The 26,155-nt window shown below is 36.4% G+C and overlaps 1 protein-coding gene across 1 annotated transcript in view; it reads right to left on the bottom strand.

Moving 5' to 3' along the window:
• Positions 1–26,155, bottom strand: part of FAF1 (Fas associated factor 1) — a 171,608-nt gene that overhangs the window by 49,538 nt on the left and 95,915 nt on the right. Inside the window, exons 9-12 of the mRNA XM_080406277.1 lie at positions 9,741–9,836; positions 7,922–8,048; positions 7,060–7,123; positions 5,914–5,995 (exon numbers count right to left, since the gene is read on the bottom strand). Of these exons, the coding sequence (XP_080262403.1) occupies positions 5,914–5,995; positions 7,060–7,123; positions 7,922–8,048; positions 9,741–9,836 (369 nt within the window). The remainder of the gene's footprint in view (positions 1–5,913; positions 5,996–7,059; positions 7,124–7,921; positions 8,049–9,740; positions 9,837–26,155) is intronic.

Here is a 26,155-nt window from a genome sequence, read left to right as displayed (position 1 = left end):
TTTAACCAAGAAAAAAAATCCGATGGGGAAGAACTTTTACTAGTCTCTGTGAAGACACGTGATACTGAAAAGGTTCTAAGCACTAAATAGTTGAGGGACTTCCAAAGGCCTTAGGACTTCAGGAACTTAAGTCATCAAGCGATGTATTTTTCAGAGTATGTGGATGCTTAAGACAAGGCAGTCATTCACTGGAATTTTCAGAAGGGGCCTGGATTTACAAACATACTCGGGAATGCAAGTCTTATCAATGTCAGTAAGACTTAAGGTTTTAAAAGCTTGAACCCTACAGAATTAGTACAGAATTAGAAGAAATGAAGGAAAAGCTGTCACTGAGACAGAAAGAAACACAGATCTTCATGAGGTTGAAAGAGTAAATTGATGATCAGTCGGTAATGACATATCTGAGCTTCTCAGCCAGTTCCTAATAATGTAAATAATTTGGATACCTCAGAAGAATATGAACTTGAATGATAACAGAAATACAATCACAAGGGTCAGCAAAACCACAGACCGGAATGTTTATTTTTGAATCTCAGGTTTATAAGTTCAAGTAACGACTGACAAAAATGTTCACGATGTAACATCTGCTAACAAATCAAGATCTTAATTTTTCTTCTAGGTTTTATGTAGTGAGAGCTAATTCAAATGAACAAAGGGACACATTTGCACATCTTTAAGCCTTTGAAGTGTACAACCTGGTCCACCTGTCTAAAGTGATCTTGGAGATCATATGATCAGCCTTCTTGGACACAGCTACTCTATCACACACAAGCCTTTCTTCCCTAAGCAGAATGCAAACCCTCTCTAACACCAAGGCTATATGCCTTCGAATTTACTCCACTTTGAAGAAGGTTCAAAGCAGGAATAGAGCAGATCGAGATTCACAGGAAGCCCTGTCTGTGTATTACACAGAACAGAACAAAACCTGTGTTAAAGATAAGCATTATTAAATCCCCCAGCACAGTCAAAACAAAGGAGATGGCAAAGACAAGAGAGACAAGGGGCACTAACCAGTCTCTAGCCTCGTACAAGAGGATCTGAACCAAACTGTACTCCACAGGTTCCTGAAGTGGGAGCAAGATGACGGTCCCTGCCCTCTACTGATCTGGTCTTTTGTATTATATGTGGCATAAAACAACCCTAAACTGACTCCTAACTGAATCTTTCAGTAATTTTATCTTTCAGCAAAACATCTAGTCTCAAAAAACCATCAGTGATGGAGAATACATATGAACCATGGTAAGCTGTTCAAAGGGCTAACCACTCTCCCAGGCAAAGGTGTGTTTTATTTTGAGCTTGATTTAGTCTACTTTCATCTTCCAACTATTTGATCCAATTACACTGTTGTATCTCTATTTCAATCAGTTGAACTTGTAAAATCTTACATAATGCACAGAATATCCAGTGATTAAAACCAAATTCAAATAAGACCTATAGATCATAGGCTTTGAAAGAGGAGGAAATGTAGAGCGTGGCAGAGAATTTTAAAAAATGTCTATTATTTAATATCAAGTACAGAGGATGCTGAAGAGAGACCTATATCCAGGACTAGCATTTCAGATATGAAAGATGAAGCTGTTCTTCAGATATGAAGAATAAAGGGTGTGTAGGCACACAGTGAGATGACTAAGCTGGTATGTTGCAGCAAAAATTTCTAAGCAATAATTATCCACAAGTTCAGAATTAATTTAAGAATGAAAGGACAGAACTGCTAACACACACATCAGGCAAGACTGGAAAGAAAGCGTAGGTAACTAACATGGGACCTAACTGGATTTTATGTACTGACATCTACCATAGTGTAGCTGCTTTACTTTTCCTGGGAACCTAGAGTTATACTTCTGTACCTGTCCTTTACAGTTTCAACCAGATCATGTAGATTAGTGTTCAGATTATTTATGTTAATTGGAATCTGTAAAGTAGTAATTTCTCCATCTAGGACCCTCAGACAGCTCAACTACAAGCACACCTAGGATATACAATATGATCAAGCTCCTTTATAAAATTTAGGAGTAGTAATTTGACTTGATTTAAAACATGCCTGGAGTCGAAGTAAAAGGTGCTGGTGAAGCCTTACATCTTGACATCACTCCACAGTATTTAGGGAATAAATGGGGGAAAAAAACAGATGAGGAAGACTAAATCAATAAGCTGCCCTGCAACTGGGATTCAGAACAACCTCTCTCCTCTACTCAAGTTAGCATCTCAAAGACAGACTTCAAATTTCTCTTTTGAGACAAGACGACTGGAGGGTAGTCAATACTGTTCCTGTAATGTGCTCCAACAGAAATCAGATTAATTACCTCTGTGAAACTTTTTCCTATATTAAGTTCAGCATGAACTTAATTAGCTGAAGTAATAACAAGGGACAGTTTTCTGAGTTACACAGATAAAAATGATACTACAGAAAGCCCTGTATGAAAAAATATTCTGCTACCATTGTGTGTGTGTGTGCATGAAGCAGCTTTTATTTGAACATATCAAATCATGGAAGGAACATACTTTCTTCTAGGTATCCAGGAAATAAAGTACCCATATGTGAGAGGGATGGTGCTGCCATTAAACTGAACCTAAAAGACAGAAATCCAGGAGAGGGAAAACACTGTTCATTTTCAGTATGCAGGAATATATATTGAGGTGACAATACCAATCTGTGCTAAGAGAGATGTTTCACATATTTATTAAAAGTCAGTGGACAAAAAGGTTGAGAGAGGAGCAGGAGGTGATCTGACAGAGGCATATAAAGATAAGAGCTCCTGAAAAGGTAAAGCAGATGTCTCTATTCTTTCTCATAATAAAAAAGTAGCAACCACCTATAAAAATGAAAAGGCAAACAAGCTACAATAGAAGAAAATACTTTAGTATTATTCAAGCAAATAGCTCAGTGAGATTAATACAGTGATTAAGACCCTGTATTAATAACAATACTGCCTTAAGTTAGGATAAACCCCCTGATGTTTCAGAACACAAGGCACCCACAAACTGCTTTCAGTTGCAAAGAAACCTCCCCCAAACACCTTGTTTAAAACTGTCCATTTTAAGATTCCTTCCATGGCATCAGGTCTAGCTATTTCTATGATAGTGTAGCTACTTGAGCAAGAGTAAGCTTATTCTTCATAAACTAACTGTTAACAGAGAAACGCTTCTTTCCAAGTGGCACAGTAAGTAGAAGAAGGCTTTCACAAAAGAACAACTTATTTCTTACTTTAATAAACCTTGTTCTCTCTTTCTTTTCCTGAACCAATTAAAAACATAATAATGAAAACATTTTATTGTGTTACATATGCAATAGGCCTTGGAAATGAACACACAATGCTTTTAACTATCAGGCTGCAGGAGGTAGCTCGGGATTTCATTGCCAAAGACCAAGGAAACCAGTTGTTAAAGGCAAAGCTCAGTATCTTGGCTATTGTGGTTTTGGTGCTAAAGAGATATACAGGTCTTAAAGCAGAGCTACACGTTTGACCTCATTCCATCTCTCCCACCTAAAACTGGCAATATCATGGTAGCAGTTGCTCTAAAGGAAAAAAAGATACCCATCATGTATGTTAATCATAACTAAAGACTTGAAATTAAAAGCTATGATAATAAAAGCTAAATAAAACATAGCTAATAGTTCAACATCTAAACTGTTTTTACAAGTTATTTCAAGTAACATTTGCTTAAATAACTTAAACACATGAAAAGACATTAAGATTTAACAGACCATCTATTTTCTTAAAAGGAATTTTAACCCATAATCTGTGTTTAAAAACACATGTTCTGACCTAAGTTAATTTTCTTAAAATAACCCAAACAAAAATATTTCTGCAAAAAGGCTTCAGGTTCATATAAAATGATGTTTTTTGAGAGGGGAAAAAGTGCCCAAAATATAGATTAAAAACATAGCTGATGGCAGCCTCACTAGACCTGAACTGTAGAGTGCACCTTCTGCTCTGGACAGGGTTGAGAATTTGTCAAGAAAAGGCTAAGATCTCTGAGCACTCAAGCTGCCAAGTGCTCTCAAATTAAATCAGTTTGAAGCAGTTTTCATTAAGATGGATTGAGTGTGGCATCGTGAGAAACACTCTATCAAATGTAGTGTTTTACTTAGTGATTAAGTATATACCAGTTGATGAAGCTACCCAAATCCTTCGTAATCCCACCACTCCAATAAACATTTAATGAGTATATAAGTTCAAAAAGCCTAGCAGAGGATTTAAACCTTCAATCTTGTTTTTATTTACTCTTGGAACTCAATTTCTCACTTCAAGTGAAGAATGCTGGTGCCTGAAGCTCATCTGTTGCCCTGGTAAAATTAAGCGCCCTCCATAGTATAAATTAGAAGGCAAGACATACAGGTTGTAATTTCTCATAAGCTTTTTTCTTTAACTGCTACACATATTGCATTATTTTATGAAATGCAATTATAAAAATATAAAATAATGTATGCCTTTACTCATTAATTCCAGGAAGCAGTACTGAAAAAACTTGTTTGTAACGGGAAAAAAGCAGTAACATTAAATGATATTTATACATTCTCATACCTTTGTTTAGAAGTCAGAATGTTACAATGAAAATAATGTCATTCCACAGGATAGTTGGGAGGGAGAACTTTCAAAAATTAACACAATATTCAGGGGGGGAAAAAAAGAAAGAAAAAAGCCACAAAAGTAATACCTTCCTGAATATATAACTTAATTCTGGTGAAATACTAGAAATGTAAGAAATCAGATGTGCTATTAAGTAGTGTAAGCAGTACTTTGAGTACTAAAAAACTAAGTAACTGTACTGCATTAATATCAGATTTACAGGTATAAAAAAATATTTAAGAAAGTTCTTAAAGAGCTCTTGTCCATTATTATACTGATACACTGTCAGCTACTTCTGATGAAAAGACACAAACTTCCTAATTCAAACACTTGTTTTGCCTTGTTGAATATGATTTCTTTTAAACATGCATTGAAGTCCACTTCAATTAAGTTATTACAAATTAATACTTTGACACTGAACAATTCTGTATCCATTTATGCTCTGAAATGTGTGCAAAGACATGAAAATATTCACTGAACTAAGAGTGTGCGCACATGTTAAGTATGTGTTAAGCTATACAGTGTAGATTCACAACACTGCTCACTTACCAGGACAGCCCCTAAGATAACATAGCTGTTCATTCCAATATGATTAACTACAGGAAGCCAAAAGATTCTTCATTTTAAAATTAAATATCTATCAAGACAACAGAAAGTAAATTTAAACAGCATGATTTTCTTGTTTGTGTTTCAGCTTTATCTATGGTTAATTATGCAGGGGTTTGGGTTTCTCCTCAGCGAATCAAGTCACCAAAACTTAAATAAACTATCCCCATTCTAATTTTATTAAAATACTGATTTTAAAACTGTGCATGGAATAACAGAAACTTGAGATGTCTGGTTCGATGTACAGAAAAACTAAATAACCAAACCTTAGTACTGGAATTTACTTGGCAGATAAAGGCTGTACAAAGAAAAAAAAAAAAAAAGCACTATATTCAGAGACCTTTCAATTTAAATCTACAATTTCATTAGCCATCCTTCAAACCAACATGCAACACTGAACTTGCCAACCACAGCCAGTGTTTTCTGGTGCTAGGACACCATTATTTCAGGAAGAAAGGGGGTAGGTGGGGAGAAAAAGAGTAGTTTTGATGACTAAAGGACTCCAAATAAAAGTACAGCCAGCCTGAATGATGAGGAAGCATGAGTTATTCAATGTCATTTCAACAACCACCAAGGTAAGTATTTTAGTCAGTCAACTAAATGAGTGTAACTCTTCACAAACAAGAAAAAACCAAGATAACACAAAAACATAGTTTGCCTTTTTTAAAATAAAGATGAAACATTTACAGTGATTTCCGTTTCCCCCTATATTAAAGTAGTTTTAATACACACTTACATCTCTAGCTTTCCCATAGAAGGCTTCTTGAAAAGCAGCCTCTAACGATCCAATAAAATAAACAGGATGGCAGTCACCATATCTATTTGAAATAAAATTTCCAATTAATAAAAAAATTACAAAAAGTAATTTCAATATTCTACCCTGTCATAATACTCTGTAAATATAATGCATTGGCTAAACCTTTTGAAAGCTGAAGTACTACACTTCTAAAGGACAGAAGGGAAATATTTAGAAGCCATCTGTCTCCCAGCATTCAAAAGTTCAAACTACCTGCCTACTACCTTACAAATTTTATTGTAAAAACTTTGTTTACATACATAGATATCTTAAGTTCTATATAATTTTCTAATAATAGTTATTTCCTCTTTTTATTATATTCTTAAATGTTAACTTAAGGTTAATCTCTTATTACACATGAATGCATCTCACATATATAAACGAACATTTCATCACAGAGGACTGAAAACAGAAGGCATATAAACTTTGCATTACTTTGCAGTATGTTAGTTTGCAACTTCTACCTGTTTGACGAAACATGGCAACTGTTTAACAATGTATGATTTCACAGAATCATAGAATGGTTTGGGTTGGCAGGGACCTTAAAGGTCACCTAGTTCCAACCCACCTGCCATAGGCAGGGACACCATCCACTAGACTGGGCTGCTCAAAGCTCCATCCAACCTGGTATAAAATGGGTGGCATAAAGTTAAAAAACCCCAGTATTTCTGTATTTTTTTTTAAAGTAGAGATTTATCCAACCACTTAATTATTGTGAAAACTCTTACTGCAATTCCGTATATATTTTTCAATATTCATCACTTTCAGCTCTTCTGTTCCTGTCTATCATCTTAAAATGACTATATATAATCAGTCTTCATCATCCTTCTGGACCCTTACATAATTAAGTAATGATATTAATTAGTGACAAATTATACAAGGCAAGAATCTAACTTGGACCGCGAAATAATTTTATTTCGGAAACAGTTCTAAAAAACTTAAAACTTAAAATAAATTAATTAGGATGCCTAAATATGCTATGATCCCACAAGAATATGTGTACATTTGGTTTATTTTTATTTTCATTATTTACTATATATTACTTAGTTTGTAACATGAATTGCACAGTTAATAGGCTAAGCTTACCTTGAAGAAAACTCTGCTGTAAATTGTAATAAGGCATCTCCTTCATTTTCAGCATTTTCTGGCACTTAAAAAAAAAAATCAAATGCAACCTCATGGAAACAGATTTTAATACGTGAACTCAGTTGCTTCATAGATATTTTTTTTTTTTATGTTGACAGCTTACTGAAGTGGTTACCAAGACAGCACATACATTGCCTGAAAGATGATCAACTATGAACTTTTGGAAAGACATGAAATTTCTAGATGCTCTCATGAACATATTCAGGCTTTCCAAACAGCAAAATCCTCAGGTTGTTTCTTTTTTTTCCCCCAAACCTTCCCATACATATTGTTGAAAAGTTTTCCATATTATTACATATATTTGCTGTCAAAAAACTTCTGAATACACTAATGCAAGCCTACAGTAAATAAAAAGTACACAGATTGCATATAGGAGGTAACTGACTGCTCCTGCTCAATCCTTTTCATAATTCAAGGGCAGATAATTACTGAAAAACTTGTTTAATGTAAATGACTGAAAATATTAATCACCACAAGATGCTGAAGCTAAAATCTGTAGTATTTAGAGAACAGGGAAACCTAGTTATCTACAGGAACAGATGATTAGAGATCATAATTTCTCCAAGTTTAATTATTATTCTCCAACTATAAGCTAAAACCATAAAGTTAAAAAACTTCCCCCATTGGAAGACACTTTCATAGTTGCCAATTATGTTTGCATCAGACATGACAAACAAACAACTCTAAAATTCCTATCAAAAGATACTTTCCTATTTCTTGTTGTGGAGACCCACCATACCTCTCTGCCCTCACTACTGGTATACAATCACCTGTTAACTGTAAATTAATGGTCAACCCTTACTCATTGGCGATTTCCTCAAGGCAGATGATGCTACTCCAAACATTTCTCCATCATCAACTCCAAACTCTGTAGCATCTTCAAAGTCATCTCCATCACTGTCACTAACCATATGGACATCAGTGCATTGCTATATAAAAACAAAACCCAAAATCCACCATAAGCCTCTATTACAGACATCATCTTCTATGAAATATGAAATACGTACATGATGAAAAATATTTATATAAAACCACTTGATCTACTGTAGTTTATTTTACTATTTTATACAGCATTGTCAGACTGCTTTTTATAAATAAGACCTAATTTTTAACAGAAGTCTGGTTGACAGAGCAGTATTATGAGACAAAATGCATTATTAAATGACTAAGGAACTGTCTCTGTATACACATAGTTGAGCAAATTTTATCCAAAGTTAATGCTATTTTCAGTACTAAACTTCATCTACTCATGGCACTACAGCTGGTTTAACTGCATAAGAAAGAGTGAGAAAAGCCACACATTCTATGAGTAATTTCAGACATCCAGACACAACCTACTTTACCAATAGTTGCATGATGAGGGACAGTCCTTGGAAAGGTACCTGTCTATCATATTGCAATCTCTGACACGCAAATTTAGCACCCATAGTCCTAACGTGGCACACCAGACTACTGCATGTTGAGTGACAATCTGATTTATTTGGCACACCAATATAACTGCAAAAAACCAATACTTTTGTGCAAGGAGCTAAGGTCCCATCTATGCTTCCAACTCCCCACCATCAAATCTTTTGGATTTCCTGTCCTCTGAAACATAGAACAGCTCAGAAAAACCTTGGTTTTAACTATTCAACTTTAACTTGCCTCTAGATTGACTTCTTTTGTGAATGACTATTCCAGCTCCGCTTGACCTAGAAGTTACAGCGATAGTACACTACAGAAAAACTACATGAGTGCCTGAAGGTGCGACAAAGTGTATTACAGAATGTGAAACTTATTTCAGCTCTAGCATGCAAGTGAACACAAGAGGAGCAAAGAGCTCCAGACATGCTGGATCTCTTTCTACAATGGCTATGCATAAAGAACATTTACTGAATGAACTAGTCAACAAGAAAATTCTACAAGGTGAACAAACTCAGATCACTTTGAAAGAATGAAGTAAGGCAGAAATGATACACAGTTATGCTGGTATATCCCAGGAGAAAACAACCATCTACTTACCCTGCTAAGTGCTTCAGGTATAGCTAGAACAGCATTGTCTGACCGTCCTCTAACAACTATCCAACAGCATATATCCAAGCTTGCCTCCTGACCATACCTCACAGCTATGACTTGGCAACTCGAACGAGCCGAACAGATTGAAACTCATCACTTTTGTGCAGCAAGATAAACCTTATGTGCTATAGTTCTCTAAACAAAATGGTAAGAAAAGTGTGTGGAAAATGGAAAACTGCTTGTATTAAATTCATTTTGAGGAATGACAAAAGCATTGGAAATTTTAACCCAAGCTATTAATAGTTAGAAACAACAAAACAGGGGATACACAGTCTGTGAACATCTTTCTGCTAATACTAAAAATGTATGTTTCAACCTTCTGTTTGATTTGGAGTATTTTTCAATGCTTACTATGGCTTGCTTTGTTTTTCTTCTTTTTCTTCAATGACTCATTTCCCCAGTTCCTTTCTTTGTCACAGTTACATGATACAGGAATTGTAAATTGATTCTTTTAAGATTAAGTTCTGCTGAGGTATTTGACAATCGAAGGGACAGTGACCATTGCAAAATGAGCTTTCCCTCCTTCTTCCTGGAGTATACTGGTAAAATAAATATGATGTTCTTACCTCCTCTGACTGTTCCCTCGTTTGTACAGGTGAGGATCTTCTTCCAACTGTAAGTCGATGGCATGGAAAAGTCAGTCCTGATACAGCTAGAGTCATCTACAAGCAAAGCAATGATTGTTTATTAAAGCCACAGTCTCAACTGAAGGATGTTGGTTTGTTTTTCTTTGGGTTGCTTTGAGATTCAAACTGAAGCCTGCCCTGCAGAAGACCAAATTAATTATACAAAGAAAGAAGCCTGAGAAACTAAAATGATACCTAAAAAAAATAATATTCAAAGTTACATCAACTGAGTTTTACAGGTGTCTATGCACAGAGCATCACAAGAAACTAAAGGGAACTGCAAACTCAAAACTGTCTTGAACTGTTACTTTCTCCTAAATCAGTACTTCAGTTTGAACCATTATTTGGATGTGGTAACTTTTACAGTGGTATGCTTTGATAAAGTAGATGCAAATTTTTCCTTTCCAATTACTAATCAAATGTTAAATAAAGATGATAGGTACTGATATAACTACTTAAAAACAGTTAAGTCATCTTGAAAAAAAATTTTCAAATAGTTTAATCGGCAGACATTGTAAAAGACACCATCACCATGGCTACTTAAAAAAATACATTTCATCTCCATTTTGGTCCTTATTACTGTCAAAGGCACAGGCCGTATTTCTTGTATGAAAAAGGAAACAAGCAAATCCAACAGTGCTGGCAAAATTGCAGTCAACACAGACAAGATAGACGTTCATTAACCAGTGCTAACAGAAAAAGCACTTTTGCCTGTTGCTCTATGCCTAAATCTCAACTTTTTAAAACTAACAAGACAGCAAATGGAAAAAAGCTAGGATCATTTGAAAGACAAAATTATTAGATGCCTGCAAACAACAACATTTGAAGATTTGCTCCTACATCACATTTAAAAATGTACTAATTAATACGACTAAAAATGAGAATTGTCCACTCTATAATCAGAACTCTCTGTGCCATGCTTGCATTTCAAGCACCCTTCACATGTTTCTTTATATAGCATAAGCATATACCCAGCCTTCTGCCCTCTTCTGCAAAGCGCATCAGTCCCAGTCAAGTGAGGTTGATTACCACAAGTAGAATCCTCAGAAGCACCCAAGCCCTGTCTTGATAATACATGGGCTAAATTTACAATGCAAACAGCTCTTAAATAAAGATAGCCAATTCATTTTGGCAATGACAAATTATTTGATGCTGTACAAATTTCAGTGACATGAAGAAAGATAGTTCTGGCTGTATGTTTAAAATACTGTTTCTAATGGTTTCCTCAGAAGAAACATGGAGAGGACAGAAAAAGATTTTCTAGATCCTATAAAAATGATTACTAATTTTCCAGGGCACAGAATGAGAGATTTACATTATATATTTCAGAAATACAGCACTCTCCTAATTAGACTGTAAAAACATTAAGGTAAAATAAATTTCAATCATCCTCAACAAAAATCCAAGAATAAATCATAAGCCTTAAATTTCATTTACTGCCATGAGCACTGAAAATACCCCATTTATTTTTATATGTAATTCAGAATGACTTTATCACTTGCCTGCTAGAACTCACAAAGATTTAATTTGCTGCAGGTTGAAGCAGGCTGATTAAGCAGCCTGGTTACCAAATGAATGTTAACCTGTCTGAACTAGCCTGCTGTCACATTCTCATAGCAAGGTTAAACAAGAGTTTAGCTGCGTAAAAAGCCTAGCTATCGTCTTCAAGGAAGTGAGTAATAATACTCTGGAGCAAATGAAATATTAAAGACGACATACAGGTCAAGACCAATTACCTATGAAACTCCTGTGACAAGAGCATAAGAACTGTATTCTCTGTAATAATCCACCAGTTTAATTAGTATTTTTATAAGCTTTTAGTAATAAACAAACCCCCAACTGTTATAAAACCTGAAATTTTGCCCTGTAGTTACCACACTGTATAAAATACTGGTAAAACATACACACAAGCACACTAACCACCCACAGGCTGAAGTTCCCTATCTAACAACATCAAATACCCTGACAGATGCCTGGAAACGTTCCTGGTCTCTTTTACATACACATTAAAGAAAGAGTGGTAAGATCAAGCAAGCAGTTATTGTGCTGCTTCATCACTTGGCCCAATAGCAGGGTGTTGCAATTCCAATTTGCAACCCTATATTATAATGTCAAAGCACCTCTCAAAAATCAGTTAACAGCAGAAGGGGTTCAACACCAAAGCACATTTCATCCTACTCTCCAGACAGTTGCTGGAATGTTGGGTTTTTGTGCACATTTGTGTGAGAAATCGCCCTCCCCTTTGGCTTTTTCTTCGGAGAAGTTTTTTTGGAAAGGAAAGGCTAGGATAAATAGAAGTTCTGCCTTTCATTTCAAAATAATCTTGCAGCATGACCGTTTCTCAAGAATTAAGTTATCTTCATTCTAAGATAAAGGACGGGGTCCCCTTTCAAGCCAAGACTCTTGCACCAGAAGGTTTAATCTTTATTTTGGAAATCATAAAAACATCATCACTAAGCAAAAGATTATTTTCCAGGCAGCTCAGTCTGATGCCATGGATAGCAAACCTCAACTTTTACAAATATTTGGAATGCAGGCCAGCTTTCTGACAGGAGCACTGCTGAAGTCTCTCAGTGGGCAAGAACTGTTTAGAAGGCAGGCTGCTCTTAGAGAGTTTTTTCTTTCTAAATATTGCATTTGCCTACTCCCAAACAGAGTTACAGTACATTAGATATAGAAATTGCTGCATTGCAGCCATCTTCCCATGGGAATGGACAGAATCTTTTTTACCAACTCCAAAACTGAAAATGCTGGTTACCCATATTCTCCACTCATGAACCCATCTGATTGTGCAAAGACTCAGAAGTCACTAACTTTTCAGAATATTTTTTCTCAATGAAAATCACTGTTACCCAAGTGCTATAGTTTGAATCAGATAGCTTTCACGTGGACAAGAAAGGACACTGAAAGACACATATTCAGGACTCTCGACACCAATAATGAGCAAGGTATAGATTATGAAATAAACAATACACTGAAGCAAAAATAAATAAGGTTAGTGCATTTTTCTAGGCAGTAAACGTACACATAGGCAAATCCCTACTCAAAAAGGTGTCACAGCTGAAAGGTACATGAGATGGAAAGTTAAACAGAATCAGAAATAGGCAAAATGACTTGCAAAAAGCAACTCAAGATGATTACTGACAAGCCAGATCTCTTGTCCAGCACTGTGTATAGACTGCTTGTGTGCTCGCAGAAAATTTACGTAATCTCCTTTTGGCTTCTTATAGCTTTTTAAGAAGAACAACAAGACTGAAGCCTTGACACATTCCAGAAAGAGTGGCAGCAGGAGAGTCCTTTTAGGAGACAGCAGAGATACTGAACAGATTGTTACTGGCATGAAAAAAGTCATGGTATGACCTGGACTAAAAGTGCGCAAAGGATACTTGAAATGTATTTTAACCACTAAAAGAAAGACTGCTACCAAACCTTATAATTTAGAAAGAAAAAAAAAAAAAAAAAAAAAAGTCTGATGCTCACTTGTGCTTTCCAACACTAAGACACTGAATTTATTTGTAAACATTCAGTGTAAGATGATTTGTATTTCAATTGCCAGCATTAATAATTGGGGGATAAAGTTAAGCAACGTCTTTTCTGATCCAAACATGCAGGATTCTTTGCCAAGAACTTTCCGGATCAACCTAGAAATATTTGCCAAATCTGGAGCGAGACCAGGTGCTTTAAACAACAAATTATTCTTCCTGTTAGAAAGTATCATTTTTATGTAGAAACTTCCAGATACATCCTTTAGAACAATCTAAAAAGACCATGTTTTCAAATATTTCATGACACAAATATGTCTGCAGCAGGGGAAGAAATCACTGAGAGCCTGTAACTCCAGAATGCTGCCATCGCATGCTCAGAATAATAGAAAAAATTATGAGCCCATAATCTCACAAGCTTGCAATTTTCTAAGAAGTGTTTCTGGGCACAGCTTAATTTCTCACTCTTGCAGACTTCTGGAATAACAAAGGAAGGAGCAAACTCAGTCACTTGTACCAGTCCAGAGATATTTAACAGAGACACTGAAGATCTGAGAAACAAACAGTAGTAGGAACATGAAGGAATGCTACGAGCAGAGAACTGCAGCTCCACTGAGAAATGCTGACACAAAAATTATAAGCTCAGTGTGCTGCATCAGGAAAGCAGTAATTGGATATGACAAATTGGTCTTCCTCATATTCAGCCACACACTGATAGAGAAAAACAGCACTTCAAAAGAGCTTCTAATGGCAACCGTATCTAATGAGGGAAGTAGGAAGGCAAGCTCTAAGAACTTTCTAACACCTTCCAGAATATAGCTGGGCATCCAAAGTGGCCAGCCATAACCTGTAAAGAACTGGACCATCTTCCTCATCATCACAGTCATTTTCGAAACGCACACTCTTTGCTCCATGTAAATATGGACACAAGTCTCTCTAGCAATCCAGTAATCCAAACAAAACACTAAGACAACTCTTGCTGCCACTAAGCTGCCTGTATTTAAGTCAGAACATACTTCAGAATATAAATTATGGTAGGAAAACAGGCAGGCTCTTGAAGCACATAATTTACAGACTTATCCATTAGGCCTATGATCCTCTCAGTGCTTATCATTGCAAAATATGGCCTTTCCAGAGGGATGAGATGAAGAATGATCTGTCAAATTGCTGCCAAGAAAGTCAACAATCTTCAGTGGAACAGCTCCCATATCAGCCAGCTCTGGAGCAAATCAAACTCCCTACCATGGTCATCAATAGCAGGAAACTTCCCCAGAAACTCCAGAGTTTCACAGGTGCAGTAGGCAAGACAAGTCTGCAAAACAAGTCACCTGGCAGAAGATGAGAGCCGCAGATACGTAATGGACCTGCTCTGGTGTGACTTGAGAGGTTGCACTGTTCACAGAATACTTGTCATCAAAGGATCCCTTTCCTCTAAAAGAATGTACCTTTTTTAAACAAGAACCACTGAAAACAAGCAAGCATAAGTGATAATGTTTAAGGAAAGTAGGAATATTTTATTTATTTTGTGCTCTTTGTTAAGTGTTTGCAAGAAAAGTAGTGACAGTTCTGAGCTCTGGGAATTCTGTTTGGTTTCCTTTAATGTACATTAACACATCTATCTAAATATACCGGCACTTACCACTGTTCCTGTTAACCAGGGCAATTCATTAAACATAGCCCTTCAGCTTTATCTCCTGGTACTTGTCAGTTTTCAAGAAAGAGCTTTTGGCTGTTTAAGAGACCACTTAAAATGAGAAACAATTTCAATCACTGTAACAGGGTAATTGTCTTTACTGTTTGAGCTACTCAAATGAAGAATCCTTTCCAACTCACTGGAGTACTATTTTTCCATAGCAAAGTATTCTCTTTTCTAATATAATTTTTTGGACATAAACTAGAGATTCTTGATTATTCACTCTCAGAAATTCAGAGGTCAAACTATAAATCTTACAAAGCATCAGAAAAGAATTCACAGAACACTTGATCCAAATGCAAAGGAGAGGAGTCTGTCAGTGATACCAGGTTTCACTTGCTCTTGCACAGCAAGTGAAGCAACAGGCTTTATCTGACAATGACAAATCTAAACCAGAACAAAAAACTTGCAGTGGACATGCTCACTGTTTTTTTAACACAAAGGAAAAAGATCATAACGAGAAAGGTAATTTCTGTATTACCTGACTGCTATGAATCAGTCAAATGATTCAATTAGCTGTGTTTCTATTACAGAATTACATTTGGCTGTATACAATCTGCTTCAATAGAAAACTAAACGGGGGGATTCTCATAGCATGATTTCCTCCTGAGGTAAAGGAAAATAAACCATGTTTTCTGCCTTTAATACTCGGAGATAAGGTAAGCAAACAAAATTCTGGTGTACAAAAAACCCTACCATGTTTTCCGATACTTGATTCTCCTTCATAAAACTCCCATAAAAAGCAGACTAATTCTCAGTCCTACTCAAGGTCAGCTTGTTATATATTAGGCAAAAGAAGTCTTAATAACCTGCCCTCCAGTTCCAGCATCCTGAAAAATACTTCAGTAAAATTATAGTTCCAGCTTTCCAGCTACACTGACTAGCACAGATGGATGGAAGAAGTCACAGAAGGAATCCTTCCCAAAGGTGTCACTCCATGTGTAATTGCCAAGGAGGTACATCCTTTCAGACTCTATAATGTTGAATAGGTAGAATTAAAACTTGTGTATATTCAAATTGTGATAGGCAGGTTTAGCCTACAAAGTACATAAATTAGCCTTTTGGGTTTTATAATCTAGAAGAGTTAAGGAAGACTCAGATTACCTAATCCCAAATCTTTCCAGCTGGCATCTCTAGTTTCTGTTTGCTGTAGCTCTCATACTTAGCCTAAAACAACGAGGTGCTTCACCCAGTGCAGTGCCTTTCCCACCCATCTCTCTGTAATGCAGTATCTTTAGAGCACCACATCCAATCAATTCCAGAATCATACTTAATGTTCTGGGTATTTATATTAATTCTGATGAAAACTGGCAATACCTGTTTTCCCCTGGTTGAGCACAAGGGAAAAAAAATCAAGCCCACAGAGTATCTGTGCGGAAGATAAATCTGCTGTTAGCACGTATTGTAATATGGAGTTCTGGCTGGATAAACAGCCTCCACATGTCAGTAACTGCAGTAGCTCTCTTATCTCAGTATTGGTTTGAGAGTTTTATGCCTTCACTGTTATCATTGTACAACCAGTACTCTGCTTCAGAAGTAAGAAATTATCTCCAGAAAGGTGTGCCAAAAATACTACATACTGATCCTGTGAAGTCAATTTGATAGAGATTATACAAACATCTTGAAACCCAAACACCTTTCTTCTGCCCTAGAAACAACAGCAGTATGTGAGCAACATTCAGAGTATTATTAAAAGTGTTGTAAAGTCGTTGTGAATAAAAAGTCATCTAATTAAGACAGAAGCTCATGCTAAACTTGAAAAGTCTTTGCATCAGAGCTGCTTTAACAAGGGGAATTTCACCACAACTACAATCTTCTAACAACTTTCAATTATTATTATAGTATATATCAACTGTGAAACATAAGGCACTTGTGGCTGCTATTTAGTGCTTTGGCCATAACTAGCTTGTCAATACTAACTAGCTGCAGTTTCATGTTAGAAACAAATACAATAACAAACATGGAAATGATATCCCAAAATAACACTTATAAATCAGAGGGTCATCAGCTGAACTACAGCTCTTTGTAGACATTGTGTAGCAGGCTGAAGTACACACATAGAGATTTATAACACACATATATCACACAAAAAATTCTTAATCAGAAATGAATGCACTGTTGCCTACAGACTGAAACCTAATCCTGGTTCAAATACTCCATGTGACAGCCCTTTCACCGTGCTCAAAATGTGAGCTGCTTAGCTTTTTCATTTACTCGTTTACTCACTGATACATGGCTAATGTATAAAGAAACAAACATGACTGAGTACATTTCATAACATGCCATGCTCAGTTATTCAAAATAACCCAAGACAGAGGTGCCCGTAGCAAAATACCCAATGACTGGCAGGTGTCTCCACCATGAAAATTTCACTTCCATATAATTAGATCATTTTTCTTGTTGAAGCACCTTGTTGGATGATGATTTTCTCCCCTCATCAGATAAGAGAAGGGATAAGGAGAGAGAGGCAAGGAAGGAGCTTTATCAAGATTTTCAGTTTTCAAATTGAACTCTTCTTACTTACTCCTCTTTCTATTATAATCTATATGCATATGGTACTACTAGCTGAGTTTGAATACGAGGCATATTAGGGATCAAACGCTTTCATAGCCCAAGGGCACCAAAAGTAGTAATGTAATTAATAAGACAATTCATCAGTTTTCTACATCTTGGCTGACTAGCATGGTGCTTGCAATGCAGCCTTTCCATATCTCTAGGTTCAGTCCATTCCTTATCCTTTCAGCCAGGGCAGGTAACATTGTGATAAGTGAGAAATTCTCTCACTTCTTAGTCTAGACAGAGTTCAGTTTAGATGTCTGTAAGGCATATTCATCATTGCTAATCCCTTCTTCTTGACGGGCAGATCTCAGAAGAATTCAAACAAATTAATTTCTCCCAGTCTACCAAGATGCCACTTATCTCTCCTCACTAGACACATTAAGTTCCCTGTTCAAAAAGATTAGTACACTAACTGCACAGAACGGGAAATTGGAGAGAAATACTTTTTCAGCAGGGCTAGATGAAGGCACAGACCCATGCCTCAAACCTCAGATCTTTACACCAGAATCTCTGGGTGATCTAGGGAACTTCAGACCTGTCCAACCTAACTTTCCTCCCCTAACACACAAAGGAACAAATTATAAAACAATCTATTTGAAACACCTAGAAAATAAGTTATTCTGCTTGTTGCTCACCACTGGAGCAAGACTGGCCAGGCTGCTCCATGGCTGAGGCTGCTGCTCCCAGCTCACTAGCATTTCCATTTTCCTTTTGTAACCTATCCTTTTGAGATTAAAGAAGAGAGCAAAACATAAGGCAAGGAATATTTGTGTTGTGAAAGGGAGACAGGTTAATGCGGCATATGGGAAAAATCAAAGTGTAGAAGTGAAGGAGAGGCAGAGCAACTGAATGATGGCAGTTATGCCTCCACACTTGAAATGTAAGAGTGGGAAGTTTTCCATTATACAAACCGTTGAAGGAAATAGTGGTTTTTAAATGCATCCAGCACAGTCCTTGAATATGTGTATTGAAGCAGGGGAAATTAGAGTGTGGGAACCCTTTGGCAATTTTTTGCAGTTCTCCAGAGAATATCAGATGGCCCCGTGCTCCTTCTGGATTGCAGACCCAAACACAGAGAAACCAATCCATTCAGGAAGGAGGCTGTGGACTCCCAAGCAACTCATGGTGTTTCTGAGGATACTCAGAGTCTCATAATTTCAAGAAAAATGATGCTATGACATGAGAGACCCTTCATATGAGGTTGTTCTTGTCATGGCTCTAGTTCTCAGTGTTTAACCAAGCATTATTAACAATGTGTGGGCAGCCTATTGTGCTCAGCCAAACCCTCACTAAATTCCTCGGGAACAAATAGGTGCTCAACACTTTCAAACCCATCACTTATTGCTGTATAATTATGCATTAAATAATCTATCTTGTTTTCAGCGTATAATCTCAAAGTGATGTATGGTTTAAGAATTCCCACATGTTTATGTTTAAAAGTAATGTTTAAAACATCAAGAAATTAAAGGTTTTCTGTGAATTAATGTTTATATTTTGCTTTGCTCTTTTCTCAAAGCTCACCAGTTTTCTTTCATCAGTAACAGACTGTAAAATTATTTCTATCCATACTGAAATACATTGTATACATAAAACAAGTGTTATCAGACCAACAATGAGCAAGTAACACACTGTAAAATAAAGGTACGTTATGATTTTGGAAAAAAAAGTCTATCAAATGCATTTTTTTTAAATTTACTGAAAACAAGGGCTTCTTCTTGTACTATGAAATTAATTACGAGACTCAAAGATTTACTATATGGAACTGAAGGGCTCTCTTTAGTCTATACTGGTCAACAAGACATTGCTATTCAGGTTTAGTACATAATTTTAAAAAAATAAATCAACCAACCAAAGTTCATCTACTACCATGTAAGCCCTTATCCCTCCTTGAACAGCAATAAAAAGTGGATGTAATTCTACATTAGCCACTTCATCTTTTGATATCAAATAGCGTTATCTGGGAAAAACAGTCAAGTATGCTCTAGGTTTGTTTGTTTTATTAAACTATTGTACAAATATTAAACCAAACAGATGTGGTAAAAAATTTGACAGCCCTTGAAATTTACTTCCTCTGGAAAATAACTTAATTTTCATTATGCATCTTCAATACAAAAAAAAATAATAATCTTGACAGGTATTCAACATTTCATTTTAAACACTAACTGGATGAAAAAAAATCTCTAGGGTGGAGTGTGTTCAGGTTATAAATCAGCAATGCTTATTTTAACTCCTCACAAAGTGTTGTTGAGATAATTACTGCTGACAGCTTTATTCAAGGTTCATTTCACTTTTTCTACTATTTTTCCCCTGTTAGAAGTTCAGCAGGGCCCATGGGAAGATCCACCCCTCACACCTGTTAGGGTTCTTCATGTTACTGAGGCCAGTTTGGACATGTCACTTCAAATTAGCATTGTGCCAGCGCGCTGTGACAATTACTTATCGCAGGTTTAACTTGAAAAAAAGTTTCTAATCCAGCCACAAGAACAGTGTCAGAGTACGTAATTTAAACCTGTCAACACAGGTTGTAGGAAATTCATTCCAAGGAGTTCAGTCATGTTCCCATGGTAGATCTTTGAACTATAAGGAAGATTAAAGATCACAAAGGAATGCAATAGGGTTAAAACACAGAATCTAAAAGTTTAAGACTACCAAATCGAAGAAAGTATCTTAAATATTAATAAAACTTAAAAATGTTAGCTTTATTATTAATTATTCTCGATTATTAATTGATAAATTCTTCAGATTAGGATTAAGAGGTTGCTTTGCTTAATTCTCTGAAATTCTTCTGCAGTTTATCCCAAAAGGTACATATTAAACATATGTATCTTATTCCTTCTGATGCAGCATAAAGGCACAACCCTGGGAGATTTTTACACAGCACGTTGAAGGCAGCAGCATGGTAAAGATGCTCTGGAATCAACTTGCAGATAAACAGCATAGGGGTGGAAGAAGGGAGGCTGGAGAAGAGTCCATGGCCCAGCACAGAGTTTGCTTGTCTTTGAGACAGCATATGAGGGATGCTGGAGTGACAGCAACAACCATGATAAAGCACGCTTCACAAAACACTACTGAAAGTTTCTGTACGAGCTTGAGCAAAAGTTGTGCCTGGTTCTCTGGGAACGCCCAGCTCTGGTACGCTGGGTGAACACACATGCCAAGTTTTGTTACGGTTGCTGTTAACCACCAGCCCGTATTACTGTGAATCTATAATTCTCACTTGCTAGCTGAATGAAAGAGAAAATTATCCCTGGTTTTGATTATTTCTCATTTAATTAAGCCTAGTGAAGCAAGTTAGGATTAAAGCAGAAAGACAGATACTGTAGTACTTAATATTGCTTCAAACCACAAATATATTTAAAGGAAACGAAAGGAAAATATTATTTCCTTGTACAACAGATTCTTCTATGAAAGAGATATACTTGAGAAACTGGAATAAATACCCATGATCACTTACAGAGCTCATTCTTCTTAGACAAAAACTGTAAATATTAAAAAGGATGAAAAATCTGCCAAGCCATTTGCAGCTATTTGAAACACAGGGTAACAGAATTAAATAAATGCTGAAAGACCTGGAACACAGTTAAGTATAGACCATGAGGCTAATTGTGGATCTTGAGTTAATTACTTTCCACTGATACGTTTTCTCAATGGTCTTTTACATCAGTTTTTTCTTTCCTCAGTCTGAACCCCAAGGCAATTCAGCATGCTAGCCTCCAAACTCTGGGTGATTCATTGTGTACTTCTGCCTTAGGATTTTTAGTTCATGCAGAGAAAGCCAGGCTTTCACATCAAGTTGATGTTAATGTGCACTGACAAAGCAACAGTAAAGGAGCTTCATGTTTGTCACAACGTGCACTCTTTAATTTAGTAATTGCTTTATACTGATATGCAAATAATGACACATTTCCCAAATTTCCAGTTTCTCGGCAATGCTTTCACTAATTATTCAGTGCTTAAAACTTATGCATGTAAATTGGTTAAGTGAGTTTATTAATAAGTACACCTGTGTGAATTTATCTATAAAACACACATGCCTGGGAACAGGTCATAACTCACTGTACATTCCTGAATGCCTCAGGAACTGAAATATTCTCTCACCAAAACAAGATCTCTCATGACTAAGAGTGTTATTCATAGATAAACCAGGATTGCCAACCTTTCCCAAGCTAGAGAGAGACTGCCTTTGGGTGACAAAGTCAAAGCATTCATCCATTTCATGTTGCCAAATGAGAGGAGGATCAAGGTAAACAAAAGAAAAGGTCTATAAAAAAAAGGACAAGAATCCCTCTACAACCTGGAAACGTGGGAAAGCACCAGCATCTGCTTGTCCATCAGCTCTTAGTGGACAGTCACATGCTCTGCAGTCTGGTTATGCTATTTTATGGTATTGCTTACTTTTGATACTCTAATGGCAGCTGTGAAAAATTCAGCTGCCCTTAACAGGGATTCAGACTCATGGATTCAACTGCAAGAACACTACAGAGAATTAACCTGTCTTTCTATATTTCCTTTCCTCAAAATTCTTCACAGTGTAAGGGCTGAAAAGCAATCAAGGTACTAACAATGTCCTGTTTCCTTTGCCGGTTTCTGTGTTAAAACAGTGTCTGTTAGATTTCTGACATTTCCTTTAAATAACTATGTAACTGCTGTCGAAGAGAGTATAATGATACTGTTTGTTCAAAGTCTGATCACAAGTCACCTATTTTTTGCTAATTAGAAGAGCTACAAAACCATTAAACAGATTTTTAAGGTAAGAAACAATTGTAAGTGAAATAAGCAACAGTGTAAACCAACAACCAATTTGATTCATCCAGCTCACGTATTGCCTGCAGATACTCAGAGATGTATCTTGGGAACCGCTTTGCATTCACAAAGAGTATCAGCCAAATACTTGGCATGTTTCTGGTCTATGGTGGGATGCCATTTACTTCAAAACATTGTACAATGCTTTGGATGGCAAACAGAAGAGTGCCTGAATATGCTTCCAGAACTATATAATTCCTTGGCAGAGTTCAAGCAGTTGTGCTAGCAACACTGCTTCCAACAAATGGTTCAAACACAGATTTTTTTTTAAGCTGTGTCTTCTGCCTAGATAGCACTTTCCGAGCAATTGGGTTTTTTTTAATGTTAGCCTTTTGAAAACAGTGTTACTGACTTCTAAAAGTGAGCTTCTGAAAAGGATGATTGTTTCTTATTTTCCATTTCCCTTACCTGGAATACATGGAAAGGCCTTTAACTCTTTAAATCAGTAGAACTAAAAGCACTGAGTACATAACCTCCTCAATCAAAGGAAAAAGATTCAAAGCTAGAAATAATGAACGGTATTAACACAAAACAATACTGTAGTATTCTGAAATGGTAAGTTGCTGGGTTGGGGTGGTTGCAGCTAAAAAACGCATTATTTCGTTCATCTAGTATATACTGCCTATTGAATGTGCTTGGTTGATGTATGACAGTTCCAAGTGTGACAAACAAAAAATAAAGAACATAAATAACTAAAAAAAAGTAAGCATTTATAAAGGGTCTTTCTACTCAGAGACCTCCAAGAACTAGACAAGCATGGAACACTCCCAGCACTTTAAGACTGGATTTTGAGAGCCATCTAACAAAAATAAGGTGGCCAGTTTCTATTGAAATCCAGCTGAGGCCATGTAGCTACTTTTCTTTGACTTTTACGGAAGTTCGGCATTAAATCTCAGGCCTCCTCTTAGAAATGAAAAGGATTGAGTTGCTTAAGTAAAGTGGTTTATTAAATGTCATAAGTAAAGTCTGCAGAGCTACGAATCTGTCTCAGCTCTACGTTTTGACCACTGGGCAGTAACTAAATTTAGAAAAGTAATTCAATCCAGTGATTACTATTGAAAACATGAGCTCTTGTTTTGGTAGAGAAAGTTGCCTGTCTAAAATAGTTTTATCAACTAATTATTTTTTGGTTACATGCTTTATCAACAGCTTATTGGATTTTTAACCCAAAACTCCCAACAGGGGACCAGATTAGCTTCACTCTAAGCATTTAAGAAGTTATCTATGGACTGATTTAACATTTTTTAAATACCACTTTTTTTAAAGGAGGCATTCAAGACTGTTGTATCAGGCTCTGCACACAACTAGAAGAAACCCCAAGTGAATTTCTACCAATAGAAAACATTCTCACTCACATACAAAACAACAAAAGTGATTCTGTAATTTTACATAGCTTTCTTCTGCTACTACAAGGCCAGCCCACTTACCATACACTTACTTAAAGCGAAACTCTGCTTACAGAGTCCCAAACACCTTCAATGTCTTGCAATGGATTTTCATACATCTTCTAACAAAGCTCTGCTCTGCTTATATAGTAGAGTTTCATTACAAAGAAACAAGCACCACTGTGAAAATCCTCCAGGAATAATGCATTTACCACTTATCAAACAGGTGTCTGCTGTATTCCAAGGAGATTATCACTTTCTATTCTGCTCTCCAAGAGCATAGAATAAAAGAGAAGCTGCTACTATAAAATGACTGAGAAGAAAAGGAGTCTTTGATAATAGCTGTTGCTAGCTTCTCTCAGCAGGGCATGAAATAAATGTGGTCCTTCTGTAACTTCTTGTCATTGACATGAATACTTTAGTTTCTGCAAGGTGAGTTAGAGCACCTAAATGAAGACCACTCCTGTTACTGAATCTGAATTACCTCTGTCTTTCTTCACTGAGTACTCCAAGAACCTCAGCACCTACTGCCTATGCCAAATCATACCCTCTGTGAGTAGTCCTGAAAGAGGAACTCTGCCTGCAGGGTTGCTCCACCGAACACATCACCATTCAGAGATGTTTCTGTGACAATACGGTGTTTGATGAAGGTACAAAGGGATCTCCAAGATGGAAGTTCCAAAAGCATAGAGAATTAAAACTTTTTTAACAGGATACAGTTGTAGGTTAAACTCTGGCTGAACGTAATTTTATCAGCAAAGGCAATTTTTTAGCATATTTTCAAACCAGCTTGTTGAGTGGGAGTTACCTCAGGAGTAGATCTCTAAAAACAAGAGCAAAAGCACTCTCCTATGAAATCTGGGATACAGCTTAATATACACAAGGTGCTATTACTACATGGCAAAATATGTAATTGGTTTGGAGGAAAGCCCAGCTAAGCATCAAGTGAACCAACATCACAGAGGACTGAAGAGGTCAAACAGCCCACATACCTGCAGGAGACAAGAGGCTACTTCAGAGTGAGCTGGTAACAGTGACTAATGCTACTGACTGTCCCTAGCTAGGTGCTTCAGAGAAATTAAGACACTGTTGGTCCTGCGAAAACTTTCCATTGAAGTTTACCACTACTTTGGCATACACTCACAGGAAGAAGAGTGATTCCTGCTGCTGCCTCTGTTGGGAGGCAAAAATCTCCAATGCAGTTCTTGTGTAGGTAGATGGGCAGGTGGAATGGTAATATATATGTACCATACACTCCACCAGTACATTGTCTCATGGTGTACTTCAGAGATTTGGACTGCCTTATCTATCCTACTGATACTTCTCTCTGTACATATGGTCATTTCTATTACATTTTGATCAGCAGGTTCTGTCCATGTAAAGACAGAAACTGGAAGCAATATTGAAGCTGTAAATTTTAAACTCTACTTCCTTAAATAAGTTTTATGAACATGTAATTTTTAACAAAAATAACTATCTTGTCTATGAGTTACAAAGCAGGAACAGCAAAAAACACTGTCTCAATAGAGCAAGCAGATTTGTCAGTCTCTTGCAAAAGAAGCAAGCAACAAAAGATGACAATTATGTCTAGAGCACCACTGGTTTAAAATTATGCTTAAAAATTTAAATTTAAATAAATTTAAAATTACAATCAAACTTATTATTGAACAAATGAATTACTAACAGTAATCTCAAAATTTGCTACCAGCCTGTCCCACAAAACTAAGGTTGATTACCGTAAGTTATGCTGAAATGGGGCTAAATTCCCCTGGTAGAAGCTGATGCAATTTTAGTTGATGGTGCTTGTCTTACACCAGCAATTAATTTGGCTTTTTGAGTCCTTACTGTAAAAGACCATAATGCACTTGGCAAACTTACTGAAATTGATATTTTTGAAATAAAACGTGACAGTTATTTAGCAATGCAACTATCCTTTATGGTTTATGAGAGAACCTGCACTTGAAACTGGTAGTTTGCACTTCAAAATGCACAAGGAATTAAAGTAAACAGCTTGCAACTGGCACAGGAGGGTATGTAACTTTCCTTAAAGTTATCCCTCAAAAGAAGTCATGAGATGACACAGCAGAATGTCAAAACATAACATGGTATCAAAAAGTAAAAAAATGCAAAATTTGTATCAATATTTCTTAGACAAATAATTTTACTCAGCTTCTTAAATATATGCATTCTAAAGAATGAGAATTTTAGAAATTGTAGAAAAGACAACTGAAAAATTGAAGACCTGATGAAAAAGTGGTCCCTTACGCCACGGGAAGATAGAATCTGGAGTTTATGGAAGAGAATTTAGGGAACTGGAATAGGTAAGTCTGCATTTGTATCTAGAGAGGGAACATCTCTCAGCAAGATACTTCAAAGCTCCCAGAAAACAGTTGTGATGAGTGGCAAATGGTTTCGCAGACCCCAGTGCCAGCT

This window comes from Falco punctatus, assembly GCF_963210335.1.
Source record: "Falco punctatus genome assembly, chromosome: 11".
NCBI classification, from domain to species: Eukaryota; Metazoa; Chordata; class Aves; order Falconiformes; family Falconidae; genus Falco; species Falco punctatus.
Note: the sequence above shows the minus strand (reverse complement) of the source record. Positions and strands in the feature narration are given on the sequence as shown.